The 17,860-nt window shown below is 38.2% G+C and overlaps 1 protein-coding gene across 4 annotated transcripts; it reads right to left on the reverse strand.

Moving 5' to 3' along the window:
• Window positions 1-966: 966 nt before the first annotated feature.
• On the reverse strand, window positions 967-17,072 carry stk39 (serine threonine kinase 39). 4 transcript variants are annotated; one of them, XM_077616540.1, is made up of 19 exons: window positions 16,756-17,072; window positions 15,464-15,576; window positions 15,186-15,294; window positions 14,338-14,470; window positions 13,867-13,922; window positions 13,555-13,664; window positions 12,729-12,830; window positions 12,356-12,489; window positions 12,198-12,246; window positions 11,901-11,966; window positions 8,879-9,001; window positions 7,871-7,900; window positions 7,447-7,512; window positions 6,840-6,901; window positions 4,387-4,439; window positions 4,247-4,315; window positions 4,095-4,159; window positions 2,564-2,599; window positions 967-2,501 (listed from the first exon to the last, which is right to left on the reverse strand). In XM_077616540.1, the coding sequence occupies exons 1-19, from the start codon at window positions 16,847-16,849 to the stop codon at window positions 2,469-2,471; spliced, it is 1,503 nt and encodes a 500-aa protein (XP_077472666.1). In that variant the 5' UTR covers window positions 16,850-17,072; the 3' UTR covers window positions 967-2,468. The 4 variants fall into 4 exon arrangements, with proteins under 4 accessions (XP_077472666.1, XP_077472665.1, XP_077472667.1 ...); XM_077616539.1 differs by having other exon boundaries at window positions 967-1,712; window positions 2,502-2,599; window positions 16,756-17,070; XM_077616541.1 differs by having other exon boundaries at window positions 967-2,599; window positions 7,447-7,503; window positions 16,756-17,067.
• Between the last annotated feature and the right edge of the window lie 788 nt (window positions 17,073-17,860).

Below are 17,860 nucleotides of genomic sequence, written 5' to 3' on the forward strand. Positions count from 1 at the left end.
ACACCCACGCTCCTGTCCCTTGTAAATTGTCCTTGGATGAGACAATGAAGCTCCACCACTGCTGACTGACTCAGCATTCTGAGCTCCCTGTAGAGGAAAAGGCATGCGGTGCTTGCAATGATTAAAGTGTCACATCATTTAGTCAATCTTGAACATGAAGCAGTTCTAAATGATCATTTCAAAATCAATGAAGAACACATTTGGTGAAATCAAACTAGACACACCATTGAATCTTTCCTCATTCGTTGCCATTAACGGCCATTCACTGAAACGGAATCATTCTGCTTAAAACAAAATGAACACTCGTCGTAACATAATACAAGCGCAACCGTAACGTCGTTCCATGGCTTACACATGACTATGGATTATAATCAAACTACACATGACTTTGTGATTATACCATAAAGCCACTGTCTCTTCAATCTTTATAGAAAGTGTATTTTAGTCTCCGGATGCCCTTGTCATCAGTTTGTGCCTCAAAGAAGCAGCTGCTTTAGCTTAAGTACGCTGTATGGCGGCAAATTCATTTGTGTAACCGTTGCGGAAATGTTACAGGATGATGCAAATATACTTCATCTGTTGATTGCAGAAGCTATCGACCTATTTTGTGTCTCTGTGGCTTTTAAAGCTCTGCGTCATTTTGCTTTGCTGTATTTAAAACTAATGTGGTATTTATCCCACAAAAGGTTGTGAAGTTTTTTTTAATATTAAAACAAATACTTGAATAAATTTATTGCTGCTTTTTGACTTTGTGACTGTTTCAAGTAGGTAATTTGTCTCATTTCTGAACCACTTAATCCTCACTTAGGTTGCAGGGGGTGCTGGAGCCTATCCCAGCTGACTTCAGGGCCAGAGGCGGGGTAGACCCAAAATTGGCAAGTTATATCTGAGGGAAACTTCGTAAATTGGGGGGGAATTGCATTATAAATGATTAAAATTACCAAAACAAAATAAACTCATGTTGAATGAAGCTCAACATGTTTTAATAGCAATTTATTGATGATTACATGGGGATGAACAAGTGAAATAATGTTGACATGGATACACATATCGTACATAAAAACTATTAACTCACTTACGTACGATTTTGAACACATCAACACGCTAAAATAATTCGCTGCGACTGGGCATGTATGAGCACATGGAGTTCATTCTCATTAATCCTTGAGCGCACTAAACGCATTTTACCAATCATAATAAATTTGAATTTGGGAGCGTTAAGTTTTGTTGTGCTGCATGCCAGAATGAAAAGAAGTGAATCTGTTAAAGCAGATGAATGACAGGAGGTCAGCTGATCACGCCACATCACCACAGAAAAGTTGTTTGAAGAAGAAGAAGAAGAAGAAGAAGAAGAAGGGGAAAAAAAAGATGCACAACTTCACTTGTCTCCAAGGACCAAGGCCTCTGCTTGTTCGGAGCAGACGCACATCAGCCCAAAAAAGTGCATTAACATTAAGATGCTTCGCAGCTGGACTAACACGTGTGAAATGGAAATCGACAGACTGCTTAGTATTTGTGTGGGTTACCTCTGACTAGCTGTCTTAGGCACGTGAAAATGAGCAAGGCACCTTGAGCGTTGTGAAGCGTTAACACTGTTATGACTTGAGCAGCAAATTGAACACAGTCATGTCCAGGTCTCTCTTGTTCCTTGCTTGGACACTCACACCTTGTTGTCCAAGGTGAGAGTACTGTGAAGTATTATTAGGGCCACACTGAAACATGAAATAAACAGTTATTTCTTTTTTTTAAATGCTATTCAAATTTCAGAAAACTGAGAAAGGTGGTGTACATTTACAAATTATGAGACAGAAAATAGAATGTTATCGAAAAGAAATTGTACTATTGCGGGAGTCGGTTTTATGCGGTTTAAAAAGGCAAACATTATTTTAAAGAGAATTCAGTGTTCATAACATAAATGTTCTGCTTTCACATGATTCAATTGCTGACGGTCATATGGGCAATTGAACCTTCATTCATCACGTATTTCCCCCTAATGTCAATTTTCATCATTTTTCATTGTGGCTCTAATACTCATTCATAGCATACAATCTGTTGTCTTGTTTTTTTAATCAAAGACATTCATGGTTTTATTTTAAGAAAATGTGCTTCACTAGGAAAATGTGGGCTTTTGGAATGCTAGTCAAAGCATTTTTTTTTTCTTTGGGCAGATGAGGAGAAAAAAAAATCAATAAATAATCAAGAGCTTTGAGGAACACGAGAGGCAACGTGATGTAAAACAAACATGAAAATAGTCCGGAAATAAATAAATAAAACTTTCAAAGCTACATTTCAGGTCACCTTCTTCCACATCCTGAGTACGAGTACGTTTTTGGGCTTTGTCCCGATCCCTGTCCGTGTGCTGGGCGCAGGAGCGTGGAAGGGTTTGGTGCTCGGGAGGGGTGGGGTTTTTTTTCCCAAGGGAGTATAGGATGTTTGCTGGATGTGGTGCTTCTTGTTCCTCAGCCTGTCTAACCCTGAAAACGAGTTTTGCCCTGTCTCACCTGCATGAGGCATCAAGAGAGCATCAGCTAAGACTCAGCTGCGCAAAGCCGATCAGCTTCACCTCATCCGGAAGCTCGGTATCGTCGCAGCAGGATGCCTGCGGGGGTGAGAGGGACGACACGGGGGGAGTCAATAAAATCATTGGAGCTAAATGTCACATACAATCCTTTGTGGGGAAAAAATAGTCACTTATTTTTATCGTCTATGTCTCAGCGCCATTGGTGCATTTTGACTGGGAATGGATTTGTTGCCGATGCTAGGGGGTCTTTTTTTCCCAATTAATACTGATTTGCTGTCCATGACTGTCAACGGAAGTTTAATGAATGCATTTACATGGCAAGTAGACACCTGGCTACTTGGTAGAAGGGTGGCCAGATTGGAAAGACAGTCTTCAGCACAATTGTACTATAAAATTCACTTCAATAAAAACCAATCCAGATTACAACATCAATGTATATTACTATCTATCATAATAAAAGCAAGGTTAAAGAGATGCACAATATTTACATTTAAATAGTGCTCTTGCCAAGTCATCTGTCATGTCTTATCGCTTCATATCAGTCCTCACATAAACTCACTTAGTGCTGAGCCCAAATGGGAGCTTTAAGTGCCCCAAGTCCCAAATCTTGTGTAAAGATTTATTACGAGTGGTGCTTAAGCATGAGGTGTGATTATAAATATTTAAAAGACTACGACTTAAAATGGGAATGATGGCTACATCTTCATAAAGGCAGATGTTTTTTGTTTGTTTGTATTTTTAACTGCATAATTCTTGTACTAGACCTCATTAAAAAAATTGGATGGCATGTGGTCTCCAGTTTGTACACATTTGGCTGGTGGTCCACTTGTATGCGTTAGGCTAATTAAACGAAACGAGGGTGCCCGTACCCAAATTTCCTGAGTCATACATAATTTACAAAAACGTAAAAGTGTGACTTATTTCATAGTTATCTTTCACTGATATTTAATGGACCATTAAAAAGTCTCTCGATCGGAAAAAACGTTTAATTTAGTGCGTGCAATTAGTCTTTGAGCACTGCTGTTTACACTAATGATAACTGAAAAACAACAGTGTTGGACCTTGCAAAAGTGCCAAAAATAGACTTAGCTGGAATATTTGAGCTGACTCGTGACATATCCTGTCCCAAAAGTGCCTTTTCAGCATTTTAAAATTTGGAAAAAGGTGTAAGACAAAAGTGCCAAAAATGGACTTCCCCAAAAACTGCACTTTGGGGGCTCATTTGGGCTAGGTCAATAGTCCCGATGCCTATTCTTTCGCGGTGCTCCCTGGTCCAAAAGTGTTTTTGGAGCATTTTCAAAATGGAGAAAAGAAAAAGGAAGCAAACTCTTACAAACTTGCCAAAACACTCGCTGAATTTAACTCATTGGCTATCAGAACCGGTGGAAACCAATTAAAGATTAAACATGCTATGAAATACTACAAGTGACATCCAAATAATAGTGAACCGTATTATAAACATACATGTGAAATGACATACGTGCAGTCATTTTTTATGGCATGGTCAGCATTTCATACCACCTTTAAATCATAAACAATGATGTTCAAGTCCATCAATCATCTGAAAACTCACCAGCTTAAAGGTCAACACTTTGTAGGTAGTGGGGTCATCTACAATCTTTTGAAGGTTAGCAGCAACTGGGATACACCAAGTGCAACACAAGCTTAATGTCAGGCACAAAGCAGGGCAAACAAATGTATTTTTAACACACACAAAAAACATACCAGTATCCACATCGTGTCCATTGACGAGACCCGCAGAGAACAATTCCTGGGAAACACCATCAGCTGTGTCTAGAAGGAAAACAATTCCAATTATTGTAAATGGGTTTTTCATATACATAGACATCAAGCTGTGCTCGTACCTCGCCCAGGAGTGAATTCGAACCGGATGTCGTTGAGTTCCTTTTTGGAATTCCTAAAAGAAGAAAATGCATCATACGGTCAGTCACCAGGCAACACACTAAAAATGCCCTCAGTCATACTCGTCTTCACTGAATTTAATCAGACAACAATCCATTCGTCCAAATAAATTCATTATAATCCCGCAATTGGTGAGTATAACCAGAGAGCTAAAAATAGAACAGGTTAGCTCAAAGAAATGAGTGGCAAAATGGAGATGGTAAACAGTGCTCACAACTCATCTGCACAGATTTGTTTTCCACCATTAATGAGCACAAATCTGCATTGCAACTCAATATGTTATCCCACTCTCAATTTCAGTGACTCCATTGTTTTGTGATATGTGTTGACATGCACTGACCTACATTCACCACCTGAATTCTAATACAGGGTATAATGAGTTATATTCAATCCATGGCCAAGCTTAGATGTGACTGAATTTACACATTCCATTTCAATGCCATGAATTTGTTCCAGGCCCTGATGAAAACAAACAAACAAAAAACCCATGAGATTTATTCCCTAAAGCCTATTCATTTCCATGTTATAGCTTTTGCTATTGGTTGCACTGATTTCAATACATATATTAGGGCCTTTTTTGTCTCTTTTGAAGTTCCAGGAAACAAAAATCTGAATCATTTGTTGCCGTTTACTCATCCTTGTAAAAAATGTCTAACAATTATTATAAAAGGGGGACGATGTGTGTGTTGGATTTCTTTTTGTCTCCAAGGTTCAGCTTCTATGGCACCAAAGAAATTCCTTTCTGCTCAGTCAGTCAAAGAAAACTCATTACAGCCAACTTTTGACTGGAAAAATATGTCTTCAGCAATTTGAAAATGATATCACTATCTTTGGTTAGCGCTATGTAATTTGTTTATATTACGACAGTGGCTCCTGTTGACGATGGATGATAGATGTCTATCCATCAATTTAAATTGAGTGAACGCCAGTCCTATAAAAATCAGACATCTATCGTCTCCAATGACAAGTTAAATCAAGACAACCGGGGAAAATACTAAATGTTTAACTGCTAATAACAATATTCTTTTATGGTTTTTGACGTGCCGTTATAATCTTTTTATATTGATGCCTTTTTGAAATTGTGACATGAAAGTGGCTTTCCTAAAATGTCAGTATTGTAATATTTTAACAGGTATATTAATGTAGAAAGGTCAACTCAAATCACTGTTTCAAAAACTGCAAACTACTGCGACTGAAAAAACAGTTCTTTACTACTACTACTACCGAATATGTATGGGAAAATTCCTCCAATACATTATTTATATCATACACTGTTTGGAAAGTCACTTGAAAATGATTTCACATCATAGTTTGACATTTGTCTAGCATCTTCCTCTTCTCCCTAGATGTAATAAAAAAATGCATGGACGTGTCATGTCATGATGAAACCATAAAATCAATTTGGATTTGAGTGTTTTTTTCTGTCTTTGAGCTGCAAATGGGAACTAATACTCTAAGCCCCAAATTCTTCTTCAAAGTCTTGACAATGTGACTCTAGAGATGGCCTTGGTGCCTTCACAGAAGAAAGCCTCATTTACTAGCAAGTGAAATGACAAGAAGCCAATTATATTGCAAGAGTGTCTTACTCCCCTGATATAATCATAACTCATACTAATCAACTGCAACTCCCATAGTAGCCGAGATCAAATTAGTTGTCGTTTTGCTTGCAAAACACAATTATTTTCAATACAGAATGCTGTTGCATGCAAATCTACAGCGATCATAAACTCTAACCTTGATATGATTAAATTATCAGGCATCAAGAGCAGATGTAGAACAGTTTAACCCTGGTAGCATTGATGCTTTAAGTCTACAATTGGGACATTTAATTGTTTTGTTTAGCAACAGAAAGAAGAACAAGGTACATGGTAAACACTGACAAATGACTAATGGCATATGGCCATTGAGGAAGATGAAAATCCCCCCAGAGCTTTAAGCTGCACTTCATGGGTAAAGGGCTCAGAAAAAAAACTAAAGCATAAACGATTCAATCCGTATTTGAGCTTCAGACCACTCGAAGCCCTCTTGCTGAGAAATGTAAAAATGCAATACTTCCAAATGACCTTTTTCTGTGCAGAACTCATCATGAATCCGTACGTTCAAGGATGGAAGAACTTGACAGCACTGACTTTTTACATTTTGGGATGAAGTGGAAATCAGATTTAAGCCATCAAGGTAACCTTTCTGTTCTTCTAGAGTAATGGGAGATATTTATCCACAGACAGACTCAACTTGGCACAAGGACTATAAATTATTCACTACCCAGTTGTTCTATTGTTATTTTGTTTGTACAAAACATGTAAATCATGGCAATCTTTTGGCTCTGTTCAATATTTCATTTGAGAACTTCCGCAATGATTGAAAAGTGAACCGCACGACAGTGCGCTTGTCTCACCTTAGTCGGAGAACCATGTTCACAGCACCTTGAATATACGGCGAATCCCCATAGGGCTCCACCTGAATGAACATAAGATGGCGGATATGAACAAATAGTCTTGTATTATGTTGTTTGAAATAAATAAATGACTCTACAACTAATAAGTGACAGGTGACTTTTTTGTTCATTAAAAAAAAATATTTTAAGTCAAATTTTGTTATGACTATTTTTGTGAGTGGCATCAACCAATTGTATTTAATTCACAACTTTAATTCCGAGATCAAAAAAAGATGGCACAGCAGCGCATCAGTGTTACAAAATATGCCACATCCATAGTTAGTTACTGCCTAATGGGAGCACGAGACGTCACCTCAACCCCCCATGGCTCATTTGGAAAATGACAATGCTTTTGGAAATGGGCTATAAAAGCAGTAAGACTGTAAAAGCAGTCAGACTTTCAAGGCAGACAAACTGACTAATTACAGCTGAGTGGACCCCTCCATAAATAAAGTGAATGTTATTAAATGCAAAAATTTCATACAAAAGGCGCTTAGACAGTAAGTGTAGCGCCAAGGTCATTGACTCATAACAAATTGAGAGCAGCTGCTACGGCTACAGTTCTCACCTGGGGATGCTGAATGGATAAACCATCGAAAGGAACATTCTTGACATTCTCCTCATTCTCCTCATTCTGCAAGGGACGAAATGAGAGGCAAAGCTGTGAAAGTGTTATTACACGCCAATCAAGTTAAGACTCTTCCAATCAAGGTGACAGTAAAAGCCAATTGGCAGCGATCAATGAGCAGCAATGTGCTTGTGAGATTTGAGCCCGAGTGCGGCTGTTTTGAGTTCAGGCGAGTTCAACAAGATCTGTGAAAACAGGAACAAGTAATTGCATTTAGAAAACCATATCTTTCCAAGTGCTGCCAGCCTGCTGAATTAGGAGGGAAATGCAGACCTATTCATCTGCTGCCTTTTCACCAGAATACAAAGCAGTTTAAAAAAATAAATAAATACAAGCAGAAAAAAAAAAAAAAGAATCAACTCACTTCTTTGGACCCGTCCTTGACCCGTCGAGACTAGATGGGAACAAAAAAACAAACAAAAAAATGAAATACTTTTGTTGCAGAATGGCCATGTCTTCATTTAATCAATTTTGAAGATTCCAAAGTTTCATCAATTGCACAATGACTACTTGGGCATGAGATGACAAATGTTACAATATTGCCATCATCTTTGGCACTTATCACATGTAACGCATATTTCTGAAATAATATTGCATTCAATTTCTAATGCTGAAGGAAATATATTTGGAGAGGCTCTTTGTGGGATTATAGCATGTGAACATTTCCTGTGTGCAGAACACTCATTTGGTTGTTATTGTAAGGTATGAATATGATCCCTTTTTTTTGCATGAGACATGGGAATTATTTCCAGGAGCAAAGCCCATCTGTGAGGTTACGTTGTCCACTGTGTTACCATTGAAAAGGAGGCTACATTTTAATCTGAACGGCTTTATCTGGTTTATTTGCTTGTGTGCAGCCTGCTTTGTAACTTCTACTTCCAAATGAATTTGCTGGACACAGATAATGATGTAATTAAAATGTACCATTTATGAGGAAGAAAATTAAAGAAAAATCCTTTCAATCTAACGGTCTGTGCTCAGTGTACAAAACTCCCTTTGAATGGATACAATCCAATCATCCCTATGGCTTCAAATCCCATTTGTATTTTTAAAAACATCCATCATACAGTAATAGTAACAGCAGAATTAGAGAACATTTTCATTTTTTGTTATCCAGTTTCTCTTGGATTTCCTTTTAGTTTGTGAATTTGTTGATTCTTCAGGTGGAAAATCCTTAGGAGCTCTGCATTGAGTGCTTTTGCTTCCAGTTTATCGAGTGAATTTCAGATAAAGATTGGATGGCCCTGTTGTATTTGTTGAATCACAGAATCTGACAGCAAATCTCAAGGTTTCCTCTTTCCCCCAGTAAAATAATACACGAGCAACAAAAATAAAAATGTTTTTTTTTTTTTTTAAAATCAATCGAACTTACCCTGCCCCAGTTTACTGCCGCCTTGCCTTCCTCACTTCCTTCATCCAGCTCGTCGTCGCTCCATTCCCAGTCTCCATCCTCAGTCTTGTGCAGATGGCCACTAGAGCCTGGGACCCTCCTAACCTACAACACACCAGTGGAAGGTTAAAACTTGAATAAATTCACAAATCATTTGTCATAGCTGGTCACTCCAAGGCAAATATGAATCATTCATTTTGGGTTTATTATGTATAATTATCTTGTTTACATACGCAGATCATTCTTATGTAGCATTCGATTTCCAAAAAAGCAGCCGATAAGTATAAGAGTGAGATTCCCTCTAATTTTTACTTTTGATCTTGAAGTTATCTTATGTTCATCTAATATGTATGTATATATACTTCCTCTGGAAAACAAATGCTTTATGCAACACTCTAAAAACAAACAGAATAATAAATGTCTTTAAAAGTTATCAGATATTAAAAAACTACACATTGTTGGTTTTTCATTTGCCTGGTTTCATTGGCTATTTTCAAGAATAATGTTCAGTTATTTTTAAATTGCACCTGATCTTTATTATTGCTGCTTTAAGCCTCCTTTTTCCTGTCTTGTCAGTGACTCTAGCCACAGAGGACATTAGGACCAACTATTAACCCACAATGTATAGATATGATCATAATGACTGTGTTAGAGGTTGTCTAAAGATAGGGCATATACTAGTCAGGTAGCCATTTTAGAAAATTATATTGCCTTATACCAGGAACGAACATACTCTCCACAGACCTGTTAAACACTTAATTGGAAAAATATTCTGCCATCCAAGCAGTCTTTCGTGGAAACCGCTGCTTATTTTAGCAAGACAATGAAAAAACACATTTTGCGAGTGTTACAACAGCATGTCTTTGTAATAACAGAGTATAGGTACTAAACTTTAGTTCCCAAAGGTCTATTGAATGATGTTAAAACTGTCTCAGCTTTTCTGTAATGTATTGCAGCTATAAAATTACAAGTGAATGATGATCTAAAAACATTTTATCTTTGTAGTGTTTTCAATTCAAGTTGAACATGATTTATAAATCATTGTATATATTCACAATTCCAACTTCATGAGAATGGGCAAGGATTTGAGCATAGTACAAAAATAAATTGAATGATGAAACTATGATCATAATATTCCTATTAATCTAGATTGTATCCCTACATAACATGAGACAACAAAACAGATAAGGTTTGGCTATGATTCCCATTCAAGTGGAGAGAAAATGCAAGCAGCAGTTGGCTCATAAAGCAGTGGGAGGTACAGTCTATTATGAGAGCACTACAGTGTTACAGACAGCACACAAAATGGTAAGCGACCAGTGCTGGCTCTAGGCAACGATAAAAAGTTAAAGAGGCACTGCCCGTCTGGTGCTCTCAGCTTGTTTCCAAACCTGACACAAAACTCACGAGTCCCCCAGTTATCCTCTGGCCCCTTGAGCAAAACGGACACGGATCTAATCTCAGTGGCTATCCCTGGCTGCCATTCACATCATAATAATCTCACAGCAGGGCACATAAAGATTTTTCCACTAAGGATGGACTAATTGGTGGAAATGTGTGACAAAATGTGTTGAATAATGTCTGCACGCAGTGAAATTGTTAATTGTTCCATTTACTTTAAGATTGCCTACAGAACCCCTTTTGCCAAAATTTGCAGCATAGTAATACGGTGTAAGGCTGCCCTCTCCTGGTCATTTATTTCACAAGCACTAACAATTTGAAATGATAAGGAAAGAAGAACTCTTATGGGAGGTATTTGATTAATATTTTGCTAGATGTTACTGTGCTTCAGAGTCCGTTATTGGATTTTTAAACTCCATTTGGGCTTGCACGTATCAAATATATATGCTCTGTCTGTCCTCATTTAGACCCCTATGGCACTTGTTTTAGCGAGGGCAGCAATGTGTGTGTTGAACATGATATACAGAAAACCAAAATAGCAGAGGGCAGACCACAAGGGTGAAAAAAACAGCATGAATCACTTTGCTCACTAATAGAAGGTAAGGACATTCAAGGTGCTAGTGTATGAATGAAGGGAATCGGTTTGTGAGTGGCGAGATGGAGGTCATACCATGATTCTGATGATCGTATGAGGCAAGTTTTGGAATTTTTTATCCTTATGACATGTAATTGTCAGTATTTGTCCATCCCGGAAAAAACAGCACAGATCATTAAAGGGAAATGTAATTATATGAACACCATTTGAAGGGAAGAATGCAAAGTTTGTGTTTATCTGACAAAATATTACCCAATTGGCTGCCATTGATGCTGGCGTACGTGTAATCCTTTTGAACAAAGAATGACTAGCAGTGCTTTAAATAGATTGGATGTCAATTCCTGTCACTGGTAAAGAAACATTAAGATTCATTGCCAGTTTTAAATAAAAATGGATCAAACATCTATTGCTGTCAAAGGCAGTTAATGATTTAATGAGCAAGTCTACCTATTTAATAGTGTGCACACACACACACACATCTTTCTGTTCATGTCATCCATAATAGCAGCAATGCTCTCCAGGATGCCCTCTATTAAACATGGCAGTATTTTTCCATCCCTGCACTTACCCACACTGCCTGCCTGCCGGCTACAAGCTTCTGCTAACTGACAAGACCAGGTTTTAGATAAAGTCAATATTAATGTGGCGTCTATGTAAAAGCCGCTCTCTCATGCAGCAACGAGCAAAACTAATTCCCATGTAGACAAGCTTTTGAAGATAAGCAACCATTTCATTTAAACCTATTCGTCACGCCGAGCCATACTCTGGGGGTAAAACTTCGTCAGGACATCGACACGGTGTGGCTCTTTTGCGACACGAGCCCATATTTTGACAAAACAGTTCGGCATTTATTGTCTGAGGTGTTGCAAAAGTCGTAGTGCATCACTCATGTTGACTGTAAATGCAACATTGCGATGGAGGGAGTTCACTCAATCACCACGCTCACATACAATTCATTATGTTTAGTCCAAACAGTTATTTTACAGACAATTGCAGGTGTAAACATACCTTCTTTGCTCTCTGGGAAATCTTTGGAGCATGGCACAGGAGCTTTTCAACAAGATATTCTTTGTTCTGTGGGGAAAAAATGGGCAAAAAAAAAGATCATTTAGAAACGTAGCCCAATTGGCTCAAAAAAAGATCACTAATAAATGTAGAAGTTTGGTCATTAATTGCATACTTTAGAAATCATCCTGCTTGTTGGAAGATATTTTTTTATAACTAAAAAATTATGTACGTATATCCATCAAGAACAACCCCGCTAAAATATAGAGTAAAAACTTTGAAGGGAGAACTAATAAATACCTTAGCTTTTTGGAAAAATTTACACTTCAAGAGTTCCGCAGCTGCAGGCCTACAGAAAGGAATAACTTTAACGTATTAAAGGAATATTATACAAAAAAATTGAGTATTTCTCAATTGCCAATTAAGGCTGTCCCAAACACACCTACTACCTGACTGACCTTTTTCCAGGATCTTTCTGAAGGCACATAGATATTAGCTTCCTAAAAGATTTGCCATACTTCTTTAGCATCTCCTTATCCTCTATACCGGTTTCCAGAGTGGGGGGATCATTCTGCAGTGTCAACATTAAAACCTAAACAGATGACACAGATGGTTTTCATTTGCCAGTGCAAAAATAGTAGATGACATGAAATTCGTGGCAGCAAACTATTTTAAAAGGAACTGCCATGTGAAATCAGAAGAGCAAGTTCCTCCTAGATTCGCATGAAAGATAGGTTTTTGTTCCTAGTTGAGAAAGGCAAAACATTTTTTCTCATGATGCAACCTAACAACAGACAACATGGCATGAAAGTAAGGACTGACAACACTGACCTTCATAGGGGGGTAGCGGTGATAGGGCGCACACCCTGTTGCTAGTTCAATGGCCGTTATGCCAAAACTCCAAATGTCAGCTTTGAAATCATAACCCCGTACCTGAGGATAAAGAATTGGGATACCTTATTTTAACTCTATGTGGCCAAAGGTATCATATTTGATACATGAATTTAGAGCAGTGGTGGGCAAACAATTCCAACCCATAAGAGGAAACCTTTTCCACTAATCTGGTATGATAGAAATACAATCAGTGGATTGCAGTCAGGTGATTCTTGTTCCAGCAGAAATCTAATTGGGTAATAGACGGGTGGGCAAACCAATCCTTTTGTTCCAACCGATCCAGCACAGACACTTTAACCAATGAGATTTCTGCAGAAAACAAGAAGCACCTGACTGCAGTCCGCTGATTGCAATTGTAGGACACCAGATTGGTGAAGAGGTCTCCTCTCTATTGGTTGGGATGAAAATACCACACCCACTGCAGCCCTTTGTGGAATACATAGTTTGAGGGTTGGAACATAAACCTGCACCCATACCAGCCCCCAAGGACCGGATTACCTACCTCTGATTTTGAACAGTGTTTTTTTCCCTGCTAAAACCAATAAATCATATGAATACGATACAAATTTATGTCAAATCATTTGTGAAATGTCAGAGACTTTTTGTTCCAAGGGACCTTTGAATATTTGTTATTTGCTATCAATTATTTAGCAGTTTTGGGCTTTAAAGGATTATACACCAACATCTTTCTGTTTTTTTTTTTCATTTTGTGAAATAGTAAAATAAAAATTTTATGGCATCACGCAAACCCAACGGGATTTACCTGTTCCATCACTTCTGGTGCCATCCAGCATGGTGTTCCCACAAATGTTTTTCGAACTTTGTGTCTCGTCATATCCCCTCCAGTGGCTAAGAATGCGCTAACGCCAAAATCTGTCAAAATAGTAATAATATACAATAATACAAATTAAAATATAATAATAAAAAGCTCCTCATAAGGAAAACCTAAGTCAAAAAAATCAATGACAGCAATTTGAGACACACTATCTTGAAAGTGGTATTTTAAAAATCCTATCGGCAGCAAATAAAATTTAAAAATGTGATGGTTAATAAAAATAGTCCCTGTGCAACACACCTGCAATCAGAACAGATCCATCTTCTCCCAGCAGAATATTACCGGCTTTTACATCCCTGCGACCAACAAAATACACAGTCAGTCAAATGGCTAAATCATGGCGCTCAGCATTGATTCTTCCATTTGCGGAAATGGGGCCACAAACACTCGCCTTCATCTAGATTATAGCCCAGGGGACTAATAAAAAGGTCAAGCCCTGACCATGGTGACCGTTATGTCCTGGAAGTTTACGTTACGGCTGCACAAACATCAATTTAGGGCTGTTTACTTTAAATTTTAGCCACTAATTGCTATCTTCTGAAGGAAATATAGGGATACTAAGAAACACTAACATTCACAAATCATTACATTTTGGGGGAAAAACAACATGATCAGCATTTTGGATAGAGGAAAAATATTTTTGTCATCTGATTATTAAAATAATGGTTATTTGCAACCCTATTACGATGGTATGTTTAGAAAATGTTCTACCGGTGAATTTGTCCATGTCTGTGAAGATAATCGAGGCCCTCAAGGACTTCCTTCAGTATCGAAGCAATTATTGGCTCGTCGAGATTTCTGTCCTCTTCTATGCTTGTGTGCTTGATAATATCCAGCATGGAGCCTAAAAAAAATACAAACCATTCATCATATGGATGGTGGCCTCATTTTTATACAAGAAAAACAATACAGGCCAAAATTTTCACTGAAAAGCAACCCACAAAAAAGAAACGTGATGAGGCTGTGTGAAGTGTTAAATATCCTTTTCACAATCACCCAAAAAAAGGAAGTATTATTTTCGTCCTATGCTGATTTGCATTGTGAAGGTGCGCGTTATAGTTATTCTGGCAAAACTCAATTTTCTGTGGCCCTGTTGTTTGTTGTTGTTTAAAAGCAGTAGTCAAAAGGGGAACTCTTTTTTTTTTTTAAATATGTGTTAGTGAGTGAGTTCAAGAAGTTGACATTTCACATTAGGGGGACTGGAATGCCAAATCATGTTGATCATATTAATAGTGGCCCATGCTGGAGCTTTAAAATACTTGTGAAGACGCATAATAAATTTGCCAACGTTTTCAAAATCATTCGCTTTCTTTATGTTACCAACTTGACGTAAACAAACTAAATGGTGAAACCGAACCGTAATGGAACTGTTAAAGATGTCATTTTTGTCTCGACTCGCAACCCATGTATCTAGATACCCATTAAAGTATGTAATTTCATAATGCCAAAGATTCCAGGATCCTACACGCGTGAATGTTTTCAAGACCGCTGATCTCATTCGGTTGCTGCCAACATCATCACCTTTGAATTATACATCCAGCCTTGGACGTAAAGCTTACCTCCACTAAGGAGCTTCATGACTAGCCACAGTTCATCCTTCACCACAAAGGAAGTATAATAGGTGACAACATTAGGATGATTGCATTGGCTCATTGCTTGAATTTCTTTCTGTTGGGAAAAAATAACATATTTAATGTCTAATTTAAAAAGCATTTCCTCCTTGTACTAATATATAATCAACAATGTTGCCAAGACTTGAAGATCAGAGTGACATTTGGAGAGGGTGAAACTAACAGCAGAACAACTAAAACTCACAGCCCTTATTTATTCTACTCACTAGTAATTCGTCCATGCTGGTCTGGCATTTTTCCAGGTTGATTCTCTTAATGGCAACACGCTCCTGTCTGGGGGTACAGAGGGCTGCCTGCACCACCGCTGTGGCCCCACTACCTGAATAACAGCCACAACAGAACAAAATAATACACCGGCACACACATCTGGGTTAAAAAAAGGTCACTGTTCTGTATTTTGACATTCATTGGCTTCTTGTTTAAAAGTAATTAGGAAGTTTATTAGAAATCACACCACATTAAAGTGGTGAAATTGTCCACATCCAGAAACATGACGCATGTGTCGTCAACTGTGAGGGCGAGATAAGCAGAAGTATCGAACCAATATGATCAGCGTGTTTTACAGTGCGCGGGAACCGTGGGGGTCTTTCAACCACACACCCATCACAGCGTGGAGAGATGTGGTGTTATTTCTTATCTCTATTGATAAGACGTCAGCTGGAAGGTGGATAGCTGCAAAGAGTATTCAGGCAGGTTCCGTTTGAACTTTGCTTAATCTTTATGCCCAAATAGAATTACACAATAAAATAATAAATGCACTTTCGGATGTTGATTCAAAACAAATTATTATATTAGTTATTTGATCTCCTTTGACTTTCCAGTTTTTCGGAGTGTAATTTGAGAGGATATTGTCTTGGTTTTAAAAAGAATGTTCAACAATTGCATATTTTAGCAGATCTATATAATAATGAAACTCAGATCAATAAAAACTGCAGGATTTAAAATAACTAAAAAGAAATGGCATAAATACTGCAATAGATGTAGTATTTTTTTCTACAGGTGACATTTCTGCATAAATGTAATACCGTATTTCTGATTTGAATCTACCCACTTGTGGTAGGCGTCACTGTCATTTTATGTGTCATAAGGGAAGCAGCATTATTCATCCACTACGTGTCGTCAGAAATAGCAATGCGATCATTTAACATGAGCATCCGCCATCTATATTAGTCATCGAACAAAATGGGCAAATTGCCACGACTCAGCATCACAGTGTCAACTACTTCAGCGTATTGTACCAAACAGAACGGAAGCGAACGCAACGTGTTACGTTCACGTACATAGCAAATTTCCAATGGAATCCACTACGTCCGTTAACACGTGTGATGTGAACCGGTAGTTTGTAAACGAGTTCACATCCGCAGCGGCTACTTCACGTGTTAGAAAAGCCGGTGGGCCTTTCCGTTATTGCCGATTATCCTCGCGGATAATACCCCTTAGGAGTATGAGGGTGACAGTATAACCCCCCGCTTTGAAGACCCCCCTCCAGTGTACTAACCGATGACTTCCTGTAGCTCGTACGACTCCCTTGTAATTGGCCAGATCGTCGGCGGCGGCTGGGCTGGAAGCGGGGCTTCGCCTTGGTCCGCCATGATGGTGGTGGTGGTGGCGAGTGTGGCGGTGATGCTGCTGCGCCGGTTAGCTGCCTCTCGCTGCCACGATCGCGCAAAAGACACGAAGTGAGAGAGAGCGAGTCAGGTTTGACCTCCCCTCCTCGGCCAGTGTCAGCTGGCAGCCGCAGCCGAGCAACTGCCGCCTGCGAGGACAGCAACCCGGAAAATAAAAGGGCTCGTCCGGCGCGCGTGCACATGTACACTAAGCGCGTTGCAGTCTCTTGCCACATCAGAAAGTCGCGTTTCCGCACATTTGGAGCGGGATGCCACTGCGTGCATTTCGAAATCATATCATTTCATATATTCATATACTTAAAAGACTCTGGTCATGCTACAACGACTAATACAACTCCCCAAGAAAAGGACCCTAGTGCAAGAAAGTTATTTATCTGTTAATTTGTTTGTTATTGTTTCTGCACTTCCCTACGTATTTATGTGTTTACACTACTTATGTTGACTATTTATTTATTTTTATTATTTCTTTGTCTGTTTGTTGTTTTCATTTGTGCACTACGTGGTGAAACTTTAAATCGCATGACTATAGTACTATATTGACAATAAAAGCATCCAATTCGGTGACATCCACATATCAGCATTAAATGTCTAATTTATCGACTGTAGAAACGTTTGTTTTGTTTTTTAAAAAAAGCAATTCATGTAAATATTGCTATTATGTGTATTGTAGTCATGTTCAACAAGGAACAAAGTACAATAATGCATTAATTATTAGCAAGTGTCACCCAAAAACGCTAAACGGACCTTTTAAACATAATCAAAACAACTTTGATTTATATATTGACTTGTTTTAGCATGGGCAAGGATAGAATATTTATTCTATCATAAAGAATGTAAAAATTTAGTTGCAATATATAAATCCGTCAATAGATGTCAGGGTTTACCAAGATTCATTGCTATTTGAAGCTACTAAAAAAATATAAGTCTATTCTTTCGCATCACAAGTGTATTTAAAATCGATATTAAATAAAAAGA

Source organism: Stigmatopora argus, chromosome 13 (genome assembly GCF_051989625.1).
Source record: "Stigmatopora argus isolate UIUO_Sarg chromosome 13, RoL_Sarg_1.0, whole genome shotgun sequence".
Lineage (NCBI taxonomy): Eukaryota > Metazoa > Chordata > Actinopteri > Syngnathiformes > Syngnathidae > Stigmatopora > Stigmatopora argus.

What these genes read in the sequence shown, in the direction of transcription:
- stk39 (XM_077616539.1), bottom strand. Translation starts at nt 16,849, where the DNA reads ATGGCGGACCAAGGCGAAGCCCCGCTTCCAGCCCAGCCGCCGCCGACG. An exon ending in AGACATGGACAAATTCACCG is followed by an intron (nt 13,923 to 14,337) that starts GTAGAACATTTT and finishes TGTTGGTCGCAG; the next exon opens with GGATGTAAAAGCCGGTAATA. An exon ending in AATTTTTCCAAAAAGCTAAG is followed by an intron (nt 11,967 to 12,197) that starts GTATTTATTAGT and finishes TTTTCCCCACAG; the next exon opens with AACAAAGAATATCTTGTTGA.